Source organism: Passer montanus, unplaced genomic scaffold, assembly GCF_014805655.1.
Source record: "Passer montanus isolate IOZ18808 unplaced genomic scaffold, ASM1480565v1 scaffold168, whole genome shotgun sequence".
Lineage (NCBI taxonomy): Eukaryota > Metazoa > Chordata > Aves > Passeriformes > Passeridae > Passer > Passer montanus.
Window position 1 is genome coordinate 449,713 of NW_024364048.1, and position 13,401 is coordinate 463,113.

Sequence of the window (13,401 nt, forward strand, 5' to 3'; positions counted from 1 at the left end):
GTCAGGGCGGGCGGGGGGCGCGGCGGGGGCCGGGGGCCGAGCATCCCGAGCCTCACCGTTCTCCGGGGCCGCGACGGAGCCCGAGGGGTCGGCGTCGGTGCGGGGGTCGGCGCGGGGCTCGGAGGCGGCCAGGCGGAACACCCAGTGCCCCGCGGCGGCGGCGGAGCCTGCGGGGAGCGGGGCGTGGGCCGGGGCCAGCGCCCGGGGGGACCCAGCGGGGCGGGGGACAGGGTGGGACAGGGTGGGACAGGGTGGGCTGGGGGTGCGCACACGCCCAGGGATGGTGCAGCCAGTCTGTGTGCAGGGGCAGAGGCAGGGTGTGCCCACGGGTGTGGGTCACACAGGGCCGGGCTGCGGGGGCAGGGATCTGGGGCTCACCCGTGCCGGAGCCGGCGGCGCGGCGGCGCTGGTAGAACAGGATGTAGGCGCTGCGGGTGCTCACCTCGGCCTCGCGCACCCACTCCACCCGGCTGTCGTCGAAGCTGTACCAGCGCCCGTCCAGGGCGTTGCAGCAGAACGCTGGGGGCGAGGGGCCGCGGGGTGAGCGGGCACGGGGGCTCTGTGCCGGGATGCCTCGAGCCCCGGGGTGCAGGGGGGACCAGGAGCCTCATGGTGCAGGGACACACCGGGGGAGTGGGATGCTGCTGGGGGACACATCCCGGTGCCCTGCCTGCCCTGGGGTGGCTGCAATGCCATCCTGAGTGTGCCCTGCACCCCGGCTCCTCTCTGCCCCGCCGTGCCCCACGGCACACCCACGGCACCCCCAGGGCACGCCCTGTCCCCCGTGTCCCCGCTCACCGGTGTAGTGGCCGCCCTGCATGCTGCCGTGGTGGTTGCAGACGGCGTACAGGTCGTACAGGTGGTCGCGGGGGCAGCCCGGGGGCGGGCGCAGGGGGGGCTGCCAGGGCGCCCAGCGCCCCAGGAGCTGCCCCCCGGGCTGGCCCCGCTGTGCCACGTGCGGGGCCATGTCCAGCCCCCGCAGCGGGAACCTCACCAGCGTGGTGAGCTTGTGCCGCTGCTCGGCCACCTGCCGGAAGCGCTTCAGGTGGATGATGAGGATGTCGGGCAGCGTCCACAGGCTGAGCTTCACCGTGCCCTGCTGGGGCACCTTGCAGTGCGGGCAGCGCCAGGCATCGTCCGGGGCCAGCTGGGGACACCACGTCATGGCCACCTCCCTCCCTGTCAGCCCCGCCACCTGCAGAGCCACCCCGGCACTGCAAGCGCCAGCAGCCCCTGTGCCAGGGGTGGGCAGGGCGTGGGCCTGCCCGGGGTGCCCGTACCTGCTCCTCCTTGGTGTAGAGCTGGAAGCACTCGTCCAGGGTGCAGCTGTGCTGCTGCCCGTGCGCCTGCTGCTGCTGCCACACGCTCTCCGCGTCCTGCACCACCTCCTCCTGGATGCTCCCAAACAGCCTGGGGGGACGTGTCACCCACCAGCGAGGGTGACCCGAGTGCCGGGGTGTCCTCCCAGCCCGGGCACAGGGGACTCACCGTTCTTTGGTGCTCGTGTCCCACTCCACAGTCAGCCTCACGTGGGGAGGGCCCCCGGCCCCGCAGAGCTGCAGGGCCCTGAGGGGAGGACAGGGTGAGATGTAACCCCTGTCCCCATGGGGACACCTCCTCCCATGGTGGACAGCCACCACCTCCCACAGTGGGAACTCTGGGCCAGGGACCCAGTGCTGGGGCAGCAGAGTGACACCACTGTGGCTACCCAAGGTGTCACCGCTGGCCACCCCTGGTGACAACACAGCCATGCACAGGGACACCGTGATGCCGTGTGTGACACATGGTGATGCCACTGGCTGGCCCCAGGGGTTGAGGGGACATCCTGGGGACAGTCCCTGCAGCCCCTTACCTGTCGATGGCAGGGTGGCAGAGAGGACGGGGATCCTGAGGGGACAGGTAGGTGCAGGGGGCCGAGCCCCCGGCCAGGCGGATCCGGAAAAGGGCTCCCGTGCCCTGTGAGGGGAGAGGGGGCTGTGGGGTCACCAGGGGACAGGGATCCCTTGCCCAGCAGCAGCACCTGGCCAAGCCAGGCTTTGGGACACGCAGCAAAACCAGCCCCGAAAATCTGATGGCTTTGAGGGGACAGGGCTGGGCTCACCTGTGGCCGGACCTCTCCCCGCAGGACCCCCCTCAGCTGATCCCCTGCCCAGCAGCAGCACCTGGCCAAGCCAGGCTTTGGGACACGCAGCAAAACCAGCCCCGAAAATCTGATGGCTTTGAGGGGACAGGGCTGGGCTCACCTGTGGCCGGACCTCTCCCCGCAGGACCCCCCTCAGCTGGGCCAGGATGTTCTGCTGGAGCTGCTCCCAGGAGACGCCGCGCTCCTCCCGCAGCACCAGCGGCGGCCCGAACCTGGGCACAGGCAGCAGGGGCACGTGGTTGGGTGTCACACGGGCGGGGAGTGGGTAGGACAGGGTGGCAGGCAGGTGGCAGGCAGGTGACAGGCGGGTGGCAGGCGGGTGGCAGGCAGGTGACAGGCGGGTGGCAGGCGGGTGGCAGGCGGGTGGCAGGCGGGTGACAGGCGGGTGACGGTACCTGGCGAGCTGCGGCCCCGTGCCCGCCGTGTTGCAGAGCAGCAGCAGGATGCGGCCGCCGGGCGCGCGGTGCAGGCAGTCGGAGGAGCGGGCGGCGCTGGGCAGCAGGCACGGCCCCTCCGGCCGCGGCACTGCGGGGGACGTGGGGAGGCTGCGGGGACACCCTGAGGGCCGGGAAATGAGAGGGTCTCGTTAGAGCTGGGTTAATTAGTGCCACAGCCCCACCCAGCACCACCATTTCCACCAATCCCAGCAGAGAGGACACGGCTCCCACCAATCCCAGCCAAAGAGATCCATTTCCCACCAATCCCAGCACATACTGCCTCCCCCATTCCCAGTGTGGTGCAGCTGCCTCTGACCAATCACAGCAGGGAGGATCCAGTGCCCCACCAATCCCAATGAAGGGATCCACCACCTCCCACCAATCACAGTGAGGGATCCACTCCCTCCCGCCAATCACGGGGCCGTTTTCCCCCCCCCACCCCCCCGCCCAGCGCCAATCCCAGCACAGCCCGGGAGCCCTCAGCCAATCCGCGCAGGGCGGGCCGGCAGCCGCAGCCAATCGGCGCGGGGCGGGCGGCAGCCGCAGCCAATCGCTGCGCGCGGCGGTACCTGCGCGCCGGGCGGGCGGTGGCTGGAAGGCGTAGACGGGCGCGGCCTCGCCGGCCGCCCGCAGCGCCTCGGGGTCGGACAGCGAGCGCAGGAGGCCCCGCGGGGACACCTCGGCCAGGATCACCTGCGGGACGGGCGCTCAGCACCGCGCGGAACGGCCCCCGTTACCTGCCCCCCGCTCCCCATTACCTGCTCCCCGCTCCCTATTCCCTGTTACCTGCTCCCCACTCCCCGCTCCCCGTTACCTGCCCCCCGCTCCCCATTACCTGTTACCTGCTCCCCACTCCCCGCTCCCCGCTCCCCGTTACCTGCTCCCCGCTCCCTATTCCCCATTACCTGCTCCCCACTCCCCGTTACCTGCTCCCCACTCCCCGCTCCCCATTACCTGCCCCCCGCTCCCCGTTACCTGCTTCCTGCTCCCCATTACCTGCCCCCCGCTCCCCATTACCTGCTCCCCACTCCCCGTTACCTGCTCCCCACTCCCCGCTCCCCATTACCTGCCCCCCGCTCCCCGTTACCTGCTCCACTTTAACGCTGCGTCTCCGCGCCACCATCTCCCGCAGGTCGGCCACGGTGCCCAGCAGCGGCACGGCCAGGCCCACGCGCACGAAGCGCCAGCGCTCGCACTGCAGCACCAGCGTGACGTTCAGAGCCCTGGGGACACCGCGGGGACACAGCTCAGCGCGGCGGGCACCGGGGCAGCCCCGCGTGGCACACACCCAGCGGACACCGCCGCCTCCGTGCTCGTTATTTACCAAAAAAATGCAAATTTCTCTGGTCGGAGCTGCCGTCCCGCGGGCTCACCTGGTCTGGCGCAGCGGGATGGGCAGGGAGATGCACAGGAAGGGGTCGAAGGTGTTGCTCTGCTTCAGGCAGTGAGGGCACGTCAGGGAGGACCTGGCACATGGACGGGCAGCGTCAGCACAGCGGGCACAGCCCCCCGAGAGCCCACCCTGGGGCAGGTCCCGGGTGCCACAGCCCAAACCCATCACATCAGGTACCACAGCCCAAACCCATCATCCCTGGCACCAGCAGCCACCTACTGCTGATCCTTCTTAATTCGTTTTTTTGGAGTTTTTTGGGGTTTTTTGTTTTGTTTCGGGGTTTTTGGGGGTGGGGTTGTTTTGTTTGTTTGTTTCTTTCTAATTTCTTTTTTCCACTGCCTTTTTGTTCAACAAAAAGGGAAAAATAAATTAAAATCCAAAGCAAAATCCCAAGTCCTCGTTATTTGTCACCTTGAAGAGCCACTGAGCTCCCTGGGAAACAGCCTCACAAATTAACAAATCCTTTAGCGCACAGACAGCTCTGGCACGTGGACCAGGGATAATTAAAGTGCCTTTTTCATATATAGGCCGAGGGATTAATTGAGAGAGGAGGAAGGGCTTGTGATGCCAGATGTGTCCCCTGCTGCCTGCGGTGCCGTGGCTTGGGGACAGGGTGGCCTGAGCTTCCCACGAGTGCCAGGCAGATGAGGGGCTGGGGTGTCCCATAGTGGGGCACCCTCGTGCTGGGGTGCTGGGACAACCCCGAGTCCTGTGGAGAAGCACAGCGTGGTTTGGGGTGTGAGGGACCTTCAAAGGGCAGGGACACCGCCATGGGCAGGGATGTCACTGTGGGCAGGGGCACCGCCATGGGCAGGGCACCATAGTGGAGCACCCTCGTGCTGGGGTGATGGGACAACCCTGAGTCCTGTGGAGAAGCACAGCATGGTTTGGGTTGTGAGGGACCTTCAAAGGGCAGGGGCACCGCCATGGGCAGGGCACTGCCGTGCGCAGGGACATCACCGTGGGAAGGGGCACTGCCACTGGAGCAGGTCACTCCAGCCCTGTCCAACCTGGCCTTGGACACTTTAAACTGCTTGTGGGGGAAGGAGTTCCCATAGCTGGGGTGGATGGATGGATGGATGGATGATGGATGGATGGATGGATGGAGATCCTCCCCGTTTCATCCCTTCCCTGGGCTCACAGTGCCCCCCCAGGGCTCACAGATAGGCAAAGACCCCGTGTGCAGGATCCGTGTCCCACTGACCTGTACTGGGCCTGGAAGTGGCTCTGCACGAAGCTCTGCCCACGGGGGTGCTGGGTGCCTGGGGGGGACCTGCTGGCACCGCTGCTCCCGTCCTTGCCAGGCTGCAGGGGCAAGAGACAAGTGGTGAATGAGGTGACAGGGTGAGGGACATGTCCTTCAGGGGGTCAGGGACACATCCTAGTGAACCGAGCCCAGCTTTGGTGTCCCTACGGCATGAGGATGGGCTGAAGGTGATGCCACAGAGACTCTGACACCTGCCTGCCTGGCACTGCTGTGCCTCCAGGCAGTGTCGGTATAAAACCTGGGCTGTTCTGGGGTAAGACAGTGACTTTGTGATGTCTCGATGAGTAAGATTGAAAATCACAGAGGATTTTGGCCAAGAGGTGGATTTTCCTCAATGCCATCTGCTGGCAGCAGGTCCTGCTGAGCCTGACGTGTCCTGACGGTCTGCCTGGCACTGGGGTCCATCTGGTGTGGCTGAGAGGGGACCTGGATGGTGTCTGTGCCTTACAGGGCCCCCAGAATTCCCCAGAAATCCAAGGGGTGCCTCCTCCTCCAGCTCTCCTGGCAGCCAAGCCTTGGTCCCCACTTTGGTCCCTCCTCACCCCAGACATTCCCAGCCATTTATTGAGGGTCACTCCCCTGCCGGGCATCCCTCCCCAAGGAGGGGGCCATGTGGGTGACATCACCAAAAAGAGCCAAAACTGGGGAGTGCCAGGCAAAACCACGGGTGCAGAGGGACACAGAAAGGGTCCCGGGGCCATGTGGGTGGCATCACCAAAAGGAGCCAAAACTGGGGGTGCCAGGCAAAACCACGGGTGCAGAGGGACACAGAAAGGGTCCTCCCCAGAGCCAGGTGACACAGCCTCCAGGTGGCACAGCCGGTGTCACACCACAGCTCGTGGCACACGTGAGCACCTGACATCTAACAGGAGCTGCCGGGCTCTCCCAAAAAAGCTGGGACATCCAAATGCCCCAGGGAAAGGTGGCAGGGCTGAGGACAGCTCAGGCCAGTGCAGGGATGGCTGCAGGGCCCGGGTCGGGCAGTGCAGCCTCTCCAGAGGCGCTGGAGATGGGCACCACAGCCGAGCTCTCCCTGAGGGACAGAGATGTGCTGGAGGCTGGGCAGGGTCTGCCCAGGACCCCAACCCGCACCCTCGGCACAGCCACAGCACCCCAAGGTGGGCACAGGGAGGGGGAGCTGCTCCCGGGCTCCCTGAGCCCAAGATGGGAGTCACCCCAGAGCAGGGACAGCTCCGTGCTGGGCAGAGTGTCACCCCAGAGCAGGGACAGCTCCGTGCTGGGCAGAGTGTCACCCCAGAGCAGGGACAGCTCCATGCTGAGCTGAGCTCACGGGTCAAACAGCAACAGCTCAAATCCATCTCCTGCAACAGGCGGTGCCCGGCGGGCAGCAGCAGGCGGGGATGAGCTCACGGGTCAAACAGCTCAAATCCATCTCCTGCAACAGGCGGTGCCCGGCGGGCAGCAGCAGGCGGGGAAGGAGAGGGAAGGAGCGGGCAGGAGGAGGCAGGAGGAGGCAGGGAGGACCAGGGCCAGGGCCAGGGCAATGCCTGAGCGCAGATGGATTGAGGAAGACTTAATTACTCATTTTGCCAGCAGCAAAGCCGCCGAGCTGTAATTACAGCGGGCTTAGCTGGAGGCAGGGAGGGACGGGGGGGGCTGCGTCTCCTCCTCACCAAGGCCCAGGATGCCCCCAGAGATGCTCAGCTGGATGGGCTCCTGCCGACACCCCCACACTCCCAGCACTCCAACCCCTGCCCAGCCCCGCAGCACTCGGCTCCCACCGTCCTTTCAGCCGCGCACCGACCGAACCGCAGCCTCCCATCCCCACCGGGCGGGGCCCAGCTCCATCCCGCCGCCTGGCAGCGCATCCCGGTGCCCCTGGCCCCGGACCTGCCCCGAACGCCTCCCCCGAGCCGGGGGCACCCACCTGCGCGGGGCCGCGGCTCTGCTGGGCGGGGGAGGCGGCGCCCAGGTCCTCGTGCATTCGGTCCAGCAGCCAGAGCAGGAACTCGAGCGCGTCGTGCTGAGCGCTGCCCCGGAACTGCGAGCTGTGCTTGGAGACGATGTTCTGCAAGACACGGGCGGGGCGAGCCTGATGAACGGGTTCTTGATCAGCACCCACCCCAAAACCATCCCTGCTCCATCCCTGCAACAGCCTGTGCCCTCGGCCTGCCTCTGCAGGGACATCACGGCCACCCCGGGGCCAGCAGAGCAGTGGGGACAGAGACAGAGGCTCTGGGGTGTCCCAGCTTCCAGGGGCCAGGAGGGGACACAGGGAAAACCGCAATGAGGTCCAGACGGGCAAGTTCAGCCATGGGGACCCTCAGGTCCCGCCTGCCCCGAGCGCACCGATGGCATCAACTCCGTGTGGCCCATCCCGGGGCAGGGCTCGGCTTCCCGGAGCTCCCCCGGGCACTTCGCAAAGTTCAGAGGCAGCAGCAGTTTGCTGGCAGCACCAATAAATGTCACTCGGGCAGGGACACGTGTCCCTGGGCGTGGGGAGCTGCGATGCCAGACTGGACGTGCTGTGATGCCCCTGGCACCCTGTCCCCTGGCACACTGGCATGTGCCCGGCAGAGGCGTCACACACGCTCAGGGACAGAGCCTGAGGCCACTGAATTCAGGGACAACATCCTGCCTTAGCCGCGATCACAGCTGGCACCAGCTCACCCTCAGTGGCACGGCCGGGGCTGGGAGCTCAGCCACCCGCGGGAGCTGCGGGGACAGCGGCCAGGACACAGGGAGGTGACAGCAACAGGGCTGGGGGTGTCTGGCAGGGCAGGGTCCTGTGATGTCAGCTGGGAAGGGTGTCAGTGGGTCTGGGGGGGCTGGGAAGGGTGTCAGTGGGTCTGGGGCTCTGGGAAGGGTGTCAGTGGGTTTGGGGGGCTGGGAAGGGTGTCAGTGGGTCCGGGGGGCTGGAGGGAGCTGTGAGCGGGGCATGCCGGGTGCTGTGTCCCGGTGTGCCGCTGCAGCTGGGGATGCCGCTGGGGCCAGGGCGAGCTGGGGTCGCGCGGGGGCCGCTCGGTACCTTGAACTCGGCGGAGAGCTGCGGGGTGTACTCGCGGGTCCAGAGCGCCCGGACCAGGGCCGCCAGCCGCTGCGTGACCTCGGCGCGGGCTCCGCGGGCGCGGTACCGGCCCAGCGCCAGGCGCTCGGCCAGCGGCGCCGTGTTGCTCAGGCACTGCACCACGGCGTTCATGAAGCAGGTGTTGCCGTGGTTCCGCAGCCCCTGCGCGCCCGGCGGCCGCTCCCCGCCGCCCGCTGGCGGGCGCTGGGCGCCGCCGGTGCCGGTGCCGTGCGGGGCCCGGAGGGGCCGGGCGGGAGGTTTTGTGCGCGGCCGGCTCCTCCCCCGGCCGGGCTGGCTCGGGAGAGGGAGACGGGAGGAGGAGGAAGAGGGAGCGGAGCGGAGGCGGGGGGAGCGGGGAGGCGCCGCTGGCGGCACGGGCGGCCGTGCCCCGCCCGCCCCGGTGTCCCCAGCATCACCCCGGGTACCAGCCAGCCCTCCGCGCCTGTATCAGCCGCGCTGGGCCATCCCTCTGTCCCCTCAGTGGCGGTATCAGTCGGGCTGGGCCATCCCTCTGTCCCCTCCGCTCCTGTATCAGCCCGGCTGGGCCATCCCTCTGTCCCCTCCGCTCCTGTATCAGCCGCGCTGGGCCATCCCTCTGTCCCCTCCGCTCCTGTATCAGCCGCGCTGGGCCATCCCTCTGTCCCCTCCGTGCCGCTATCAGCCCGGCTGGGCCATCCCTCTGTCCCTCCGTGCCGCTATCAGCCGGGCTGGGCCGTCCCTCTGTCCCTCCGTGCCGGTAGCAGCCGGGCTGTGCCGTCCCTCTGTCCCTCCGTGCCCGTATCAGCCGCGCTGGGCCATCCCTCTGTCCCCTCCGTGCCGCTATCAGCCCGGCTGGGCCATCCCTCTGTCCCTCCGTGCCGGTATCAGCCGGGCTGGGCCGTCCCTCTGTCCCTCCGTGCCGCTATCAGCCGGGCTGGGCCGTCCCCCTGTCCCTCTGCGGCTTTCCCTCTGTCCCGTCCCTGCTCCTCGGGTGCTGCCCTGCTGGCCCAGCATCCCTCAGGGTGTCACAGCGTCACCGTGGGATGCCCCAGCTCCGAGCTGAGATAGCGGCACAGCAGTCACCTCCGCACCCTCCACGCTGAGGTTTGGGGACATAATGACAGTTCCTTGGCACTGGGTCACAAAATGGGGGGTTCCAACCTGGGCCCTGCTCCAGCAGCACCCACTGCAAACCCCGCTGCAGACCCCGGGAGATGGAAACTGGGATCTGCCAGGGCGCCCGTGTGGGGCCGTGGGGCCTTTCCTCCCTGAATTCTCCAACAAGGGCAGGCTGTGCTTCCTGCAGCGTGGGAAGAATGGGTTTATCTAGAGCAGCTCCCGGCTCACTGAAGAGAACAGCACTTGTTGTTTCTCTCTGGCCGCTTTTGGCTGCACACTCGAGCCCCGAGCATCCCACGCGAGCCAGAGCTGCAAGGCAGGGAGGGAGAGAGGGAGCCCGGGCAGGGCCCCTGCTGGGCTGGGGCAGCCAGGAACCCAAAGCAACTCCTTAAGGAAAGTGAGGAAAGCCTCAAGAAGAGTGAGGGGAGTGGAGAGTGCAGAGGCAGGAGCTGAACGGAGAGCTGGGTCAGAACCTGGTGTTTGTTGGAGGGGGATGGATGGGAAGGGAGAGCTGGCAAACACAGCCAAGGGAAACGGCTCTAAAATGAGAGAGCAAAACTCAGTCATGCCAAAAACCCCAATCCTGCCAGGATTAGGAAGTACTGGGTAGTGAGAGCATTTTTCCTGGGATCCTGTCAGCACCCCCAGCTGTCCCCGGTGATGTCAGTGCAGGAATTCTGACAGCACAGTCAGCCAACCACTGAAAACTGGTCAGGGCCTTTCCAAGCACAGGCAGAGGCATCCCGTGCCCTCAGTGCTTCCCCCCAGCCTGGAGCAGGCAGAGGTGCCTTTCCCACAGGTAACTGCAGTTCATTCCGATGTAAGGCAGTCTGCACAGCAGAGTGAGCCTCAGGAATGCTCACCGTGTGAATCTGCCTTTCAGTGGCACTGTAGCTGTCATCTTCCCTCTTTTTCAGGTCGTTCTGAAAGTGATGCCTTCCTATTCAGGCTAAATCAAATATTTATCAACGCTGCAGCATCCGGCACTGCTGGGTTGCGTCAGCACTTTCTCCCTAAAATGCCTTTTTTGGGATCTCCTGGCTCTCTCCAGCTCCTGCCTCTCCAGCTGCCATTTCCTGCTTCGGCTTCAGAGCAAATGTGGGGTGGGCAAAATGTGAGCATCAAACACAAGGGAAGGATGGAAAAGCTTGGTCCCTGTGATGGAAAATTCCTTGTTGTTATGGCATGGACCGCCCAGGACACCAGACAGCCGGGATGGATGTGAAAACACAGAGGGTTTGGGCTGGATTAGGGAGACACGGGGACAGGACAGCCCTGGCATGGACATGAGTCCCTGTGCCAGGGAGGCACTTGGATTTCAGGATAAAATCCTGAATAGATCTGAGCTGAACTGACTCAGGCCCGTGAGAAACCCATTTCCACGCTGCCAAATCATCGTGATAATAATAACAGCAAAAAAAGAGAAACCTTCCTCCCTGCTGGCTGTGCTCTGCCCTGGGACAATGTTTGCTTTCTTTGAGCCTCTCCCGCTCTCTTGGCACGGGCTGGGAACATCTGTGCTGTGGAGTGGAAACGTGCTTTCAACAGCCCCGTCCTGCTCCCGGCCTGGGGGCAGCTGGGGGAGCCCGGGTGGGGCTGGAGAGGGGCCTGGGCTGGCACTGCCCCCTCCCTGCCCCTTCCCTGCCCCCTCCCTGCCTGCAGCAGGTTTTGGGCTCAAGGCAGGCAGAGAAATCTCCCCCCTTGGAACCCCCCCTCCTCAGTCTGTGCAGCTCGGATTGAATTATAGATAGCAGAGTGAGTTATTTAGTGCCCCATGAAAGATGCATGGGGCCTGCCTTTTTTGGGAGTCTCTTTGAGGAGGGACAGCACCGAGGCAGGGAAATTCTGCTCTTGCAGGGCTCAGGCTGGTGAACAGAGCTGGCCACGCTCCGTCGGTTTGGAATGGGAGAGCAGCAGATAAACCCGGGCTGCAGGAGCTCCTGCACTCTGCTCACACCTTTAAATGCCTGTCCCCACTGCCTCCCAGAACTGTCAGAGCAGGTGTAGAGAAAAACCATCTCCATTAACTAAAACATCTCAGATCCTCAGCATTAAGGGCTGCAGCGTTCTGCTGCATTTTAATTGATGGCAGAATTCTCCCAGGTCTCCAGTGCCTGCACAGAAACCCTTCACGTGCAGTTCCCAGTGCTGCCTGATCTCTGCACAAACAGCACCTGAGAGCTGTTGCTTTCAATCCCAAATGTGATAGTGGGCTAGGAATAAGCACTTGTGGAATCAGGCCTGTGTGCCAGGCTGCAAACACCCAGGCACTTCCAGCAGTGGCTGCACTCTCCAGAACCAGCTCCTTGACAGAGATTTAAATTGGACACTGCAAAAGGAGCAGCCCCAGCATCCCTGAGTTCCTTTCAGAACGTGGGGTTAGAAGCTTGGCTCCATGAGCTTCCCAGTAAATGCCACGAGTTGGAGCTGAATTTTTCCTTAATCAGGAGCAGACAAATTAAAATAAACACAGAAGACTGAATTTACACAACAAGTCATTCATTAAAGGCAGGGCAGAGGGGGGAAGGGAAGAGAGATGGAGTGAAAGCAGAGAGAAAAAGTGAGCAGATCCCAGCCAGGCTGTGCCAGGAGCCTCGGGGAAAGGTGGCAGCGACAACGTGGAAGTGTTGGAACAACAGCCAAGGTGATTCTCAGAAGTGGGGAATCCCTCACGCCAGTCTGAAAGGAACAGCAAACCCCTGCTCCCCCTGAACGAGTCAGACCCATTTGTTCAGTGCTGTGGGGGCTGTTGGGGGGATCTGGTAAATCCATGACAGGAAATACAAAAATAGAGTCCCCTCCTATTGTAAAAATGCTTTAAAGTTACCTGAGCTGTAGGGAAGAGGATCACCTGAGAGGCTGAGGAGGCACCAGCCCCACAGCTCCTGCTCCAGCTGCTTCTGCAGATCTGGGGAATTCCAGACCAGGCTGGTAGCACCTGGAACCTGAGAATCCTGGCATGGTTTGGGTTGGAAATTACCTTAAAGCCCATCCAGAGCCACCCCTGCCATGGACCGGGACACCTTGCAGTGTCCCAGGCTGCTTCAAGCCCTGTCCAGCCTGGCCTGGGACATTTACAGGGATGGAGAGTCCACAGCCTCTCTGTTCCAGGGCCTCACCAGCCCTGCAGTGAGCACTGCCCCTTGTCCCTGCAGGAACTGCCTCTGCAGCCTGCCTGGATCCTGGAGGAGGGCCCTTGGACACAGCCCTGGAGCACAGGAGAGCACGGCAGGGCTAAGAGCTAACCCAGACGCAGGGCAGGGGGAGGACTGCTCCCTGTGTTCCCAGTGTCCCCTGCATTCCTCTGTTCGCTGTGTCCCCAGTGTTCCCAGTGTTCCCAGTGTTCCTGTGTCCCTTGTGTTCCATATTCCCTATGTTCCTTCCGTTCCCTGCATTCCCTGTGCCCCTCTGTTCCCTGTGCCCCTTATGTCCCTTGTGTTCCTTGTGTCCCCTCTGTCCCTGTGTCCCCTCTGTCCCTCTGTCCCTGCGTCCTCTCTATCCCCTGTGTCCCCTCTGTCCCTCTGTCCCTGCGTCCTCTCTATCCCCTGTGTCCCCTCTGTCCCTCTGTCCCTGCGTCCTCTCTATCCCCTGTGTCCCCTCTGTCCCTCTGTCCCTGCGTCCTCTCTATCCCCTGTGTCCCCTCTGTCCCTCTGTCCCTGCGTCCTCTCTATCCCCTGTGTCCCCTCTGTCCCTCTGTCCCTGCGTCCTCTCTATCCCCTGTGTCCCCTCTGTCCCTCTGTCCCTGCGTCCTCTCTATCCCCTGTGTCCCCTCTGTCCCTCTGTCCCTGTGTCCTCTCTATCCCCTGTGTCCCCTCTCTTTCCCGAGTGCCTCCTGGAGCCCCTCCAGGCCCTGGCAGGGGCTCTGAGCTCTCCCTGGGGTCTCGTCTCCTCCAGGTGAGCCCCCCAGCTGTCCCAGCCCGGTCCCCCAGAGCTCCCCAGGGTTTGATTTCCACTTTAACCCCATAATTGTTCTCCTGTCCTGCCCAGCTCTGCTCTGGGTCCCCCCGAGTAAAGGGAGATCTTGGGGCTGCTCTC

General features: G+C 64.4%; 1 protein-coding gene across 1 annotated transcript; it reads right to left on the reverse strand.

Annotated features, from left to right (window-relative positions):
• Positions 1–6: 6 nt before the first annotated feature.
• USP43 (ubiquitin specific peptidase 43) lies at positions 7–10,267 on the reverse strand (the record flags this gene model as incomplete). The annotated part of the gene is made up of 15 exons (XM_039703770.1): positions 10,230–10,267; positions 8,230–8,563; positions 7,129–7,269; positions 5,178–5,278; positions 3,954–4,046; positions 3,668–3,803; positions 3,150–3,273; positions 2,539–2,701; positions 2,244–2,355; positions 1,853–1,956; positions 1,489–1,566; positions 1,281–1,410; positions 799–1,147; positions 379–519; positions 7–167 (listed from the first exon to the last, which is right to left on the reverse strand). Coding segments are annotated over exons 1-15 (2,205 nt in total), but the record flags the coding sequence as incomplete, so codon positions are not given.
• Positions 10,268–13,401: the final 3,134 nt, after the last annotated feature.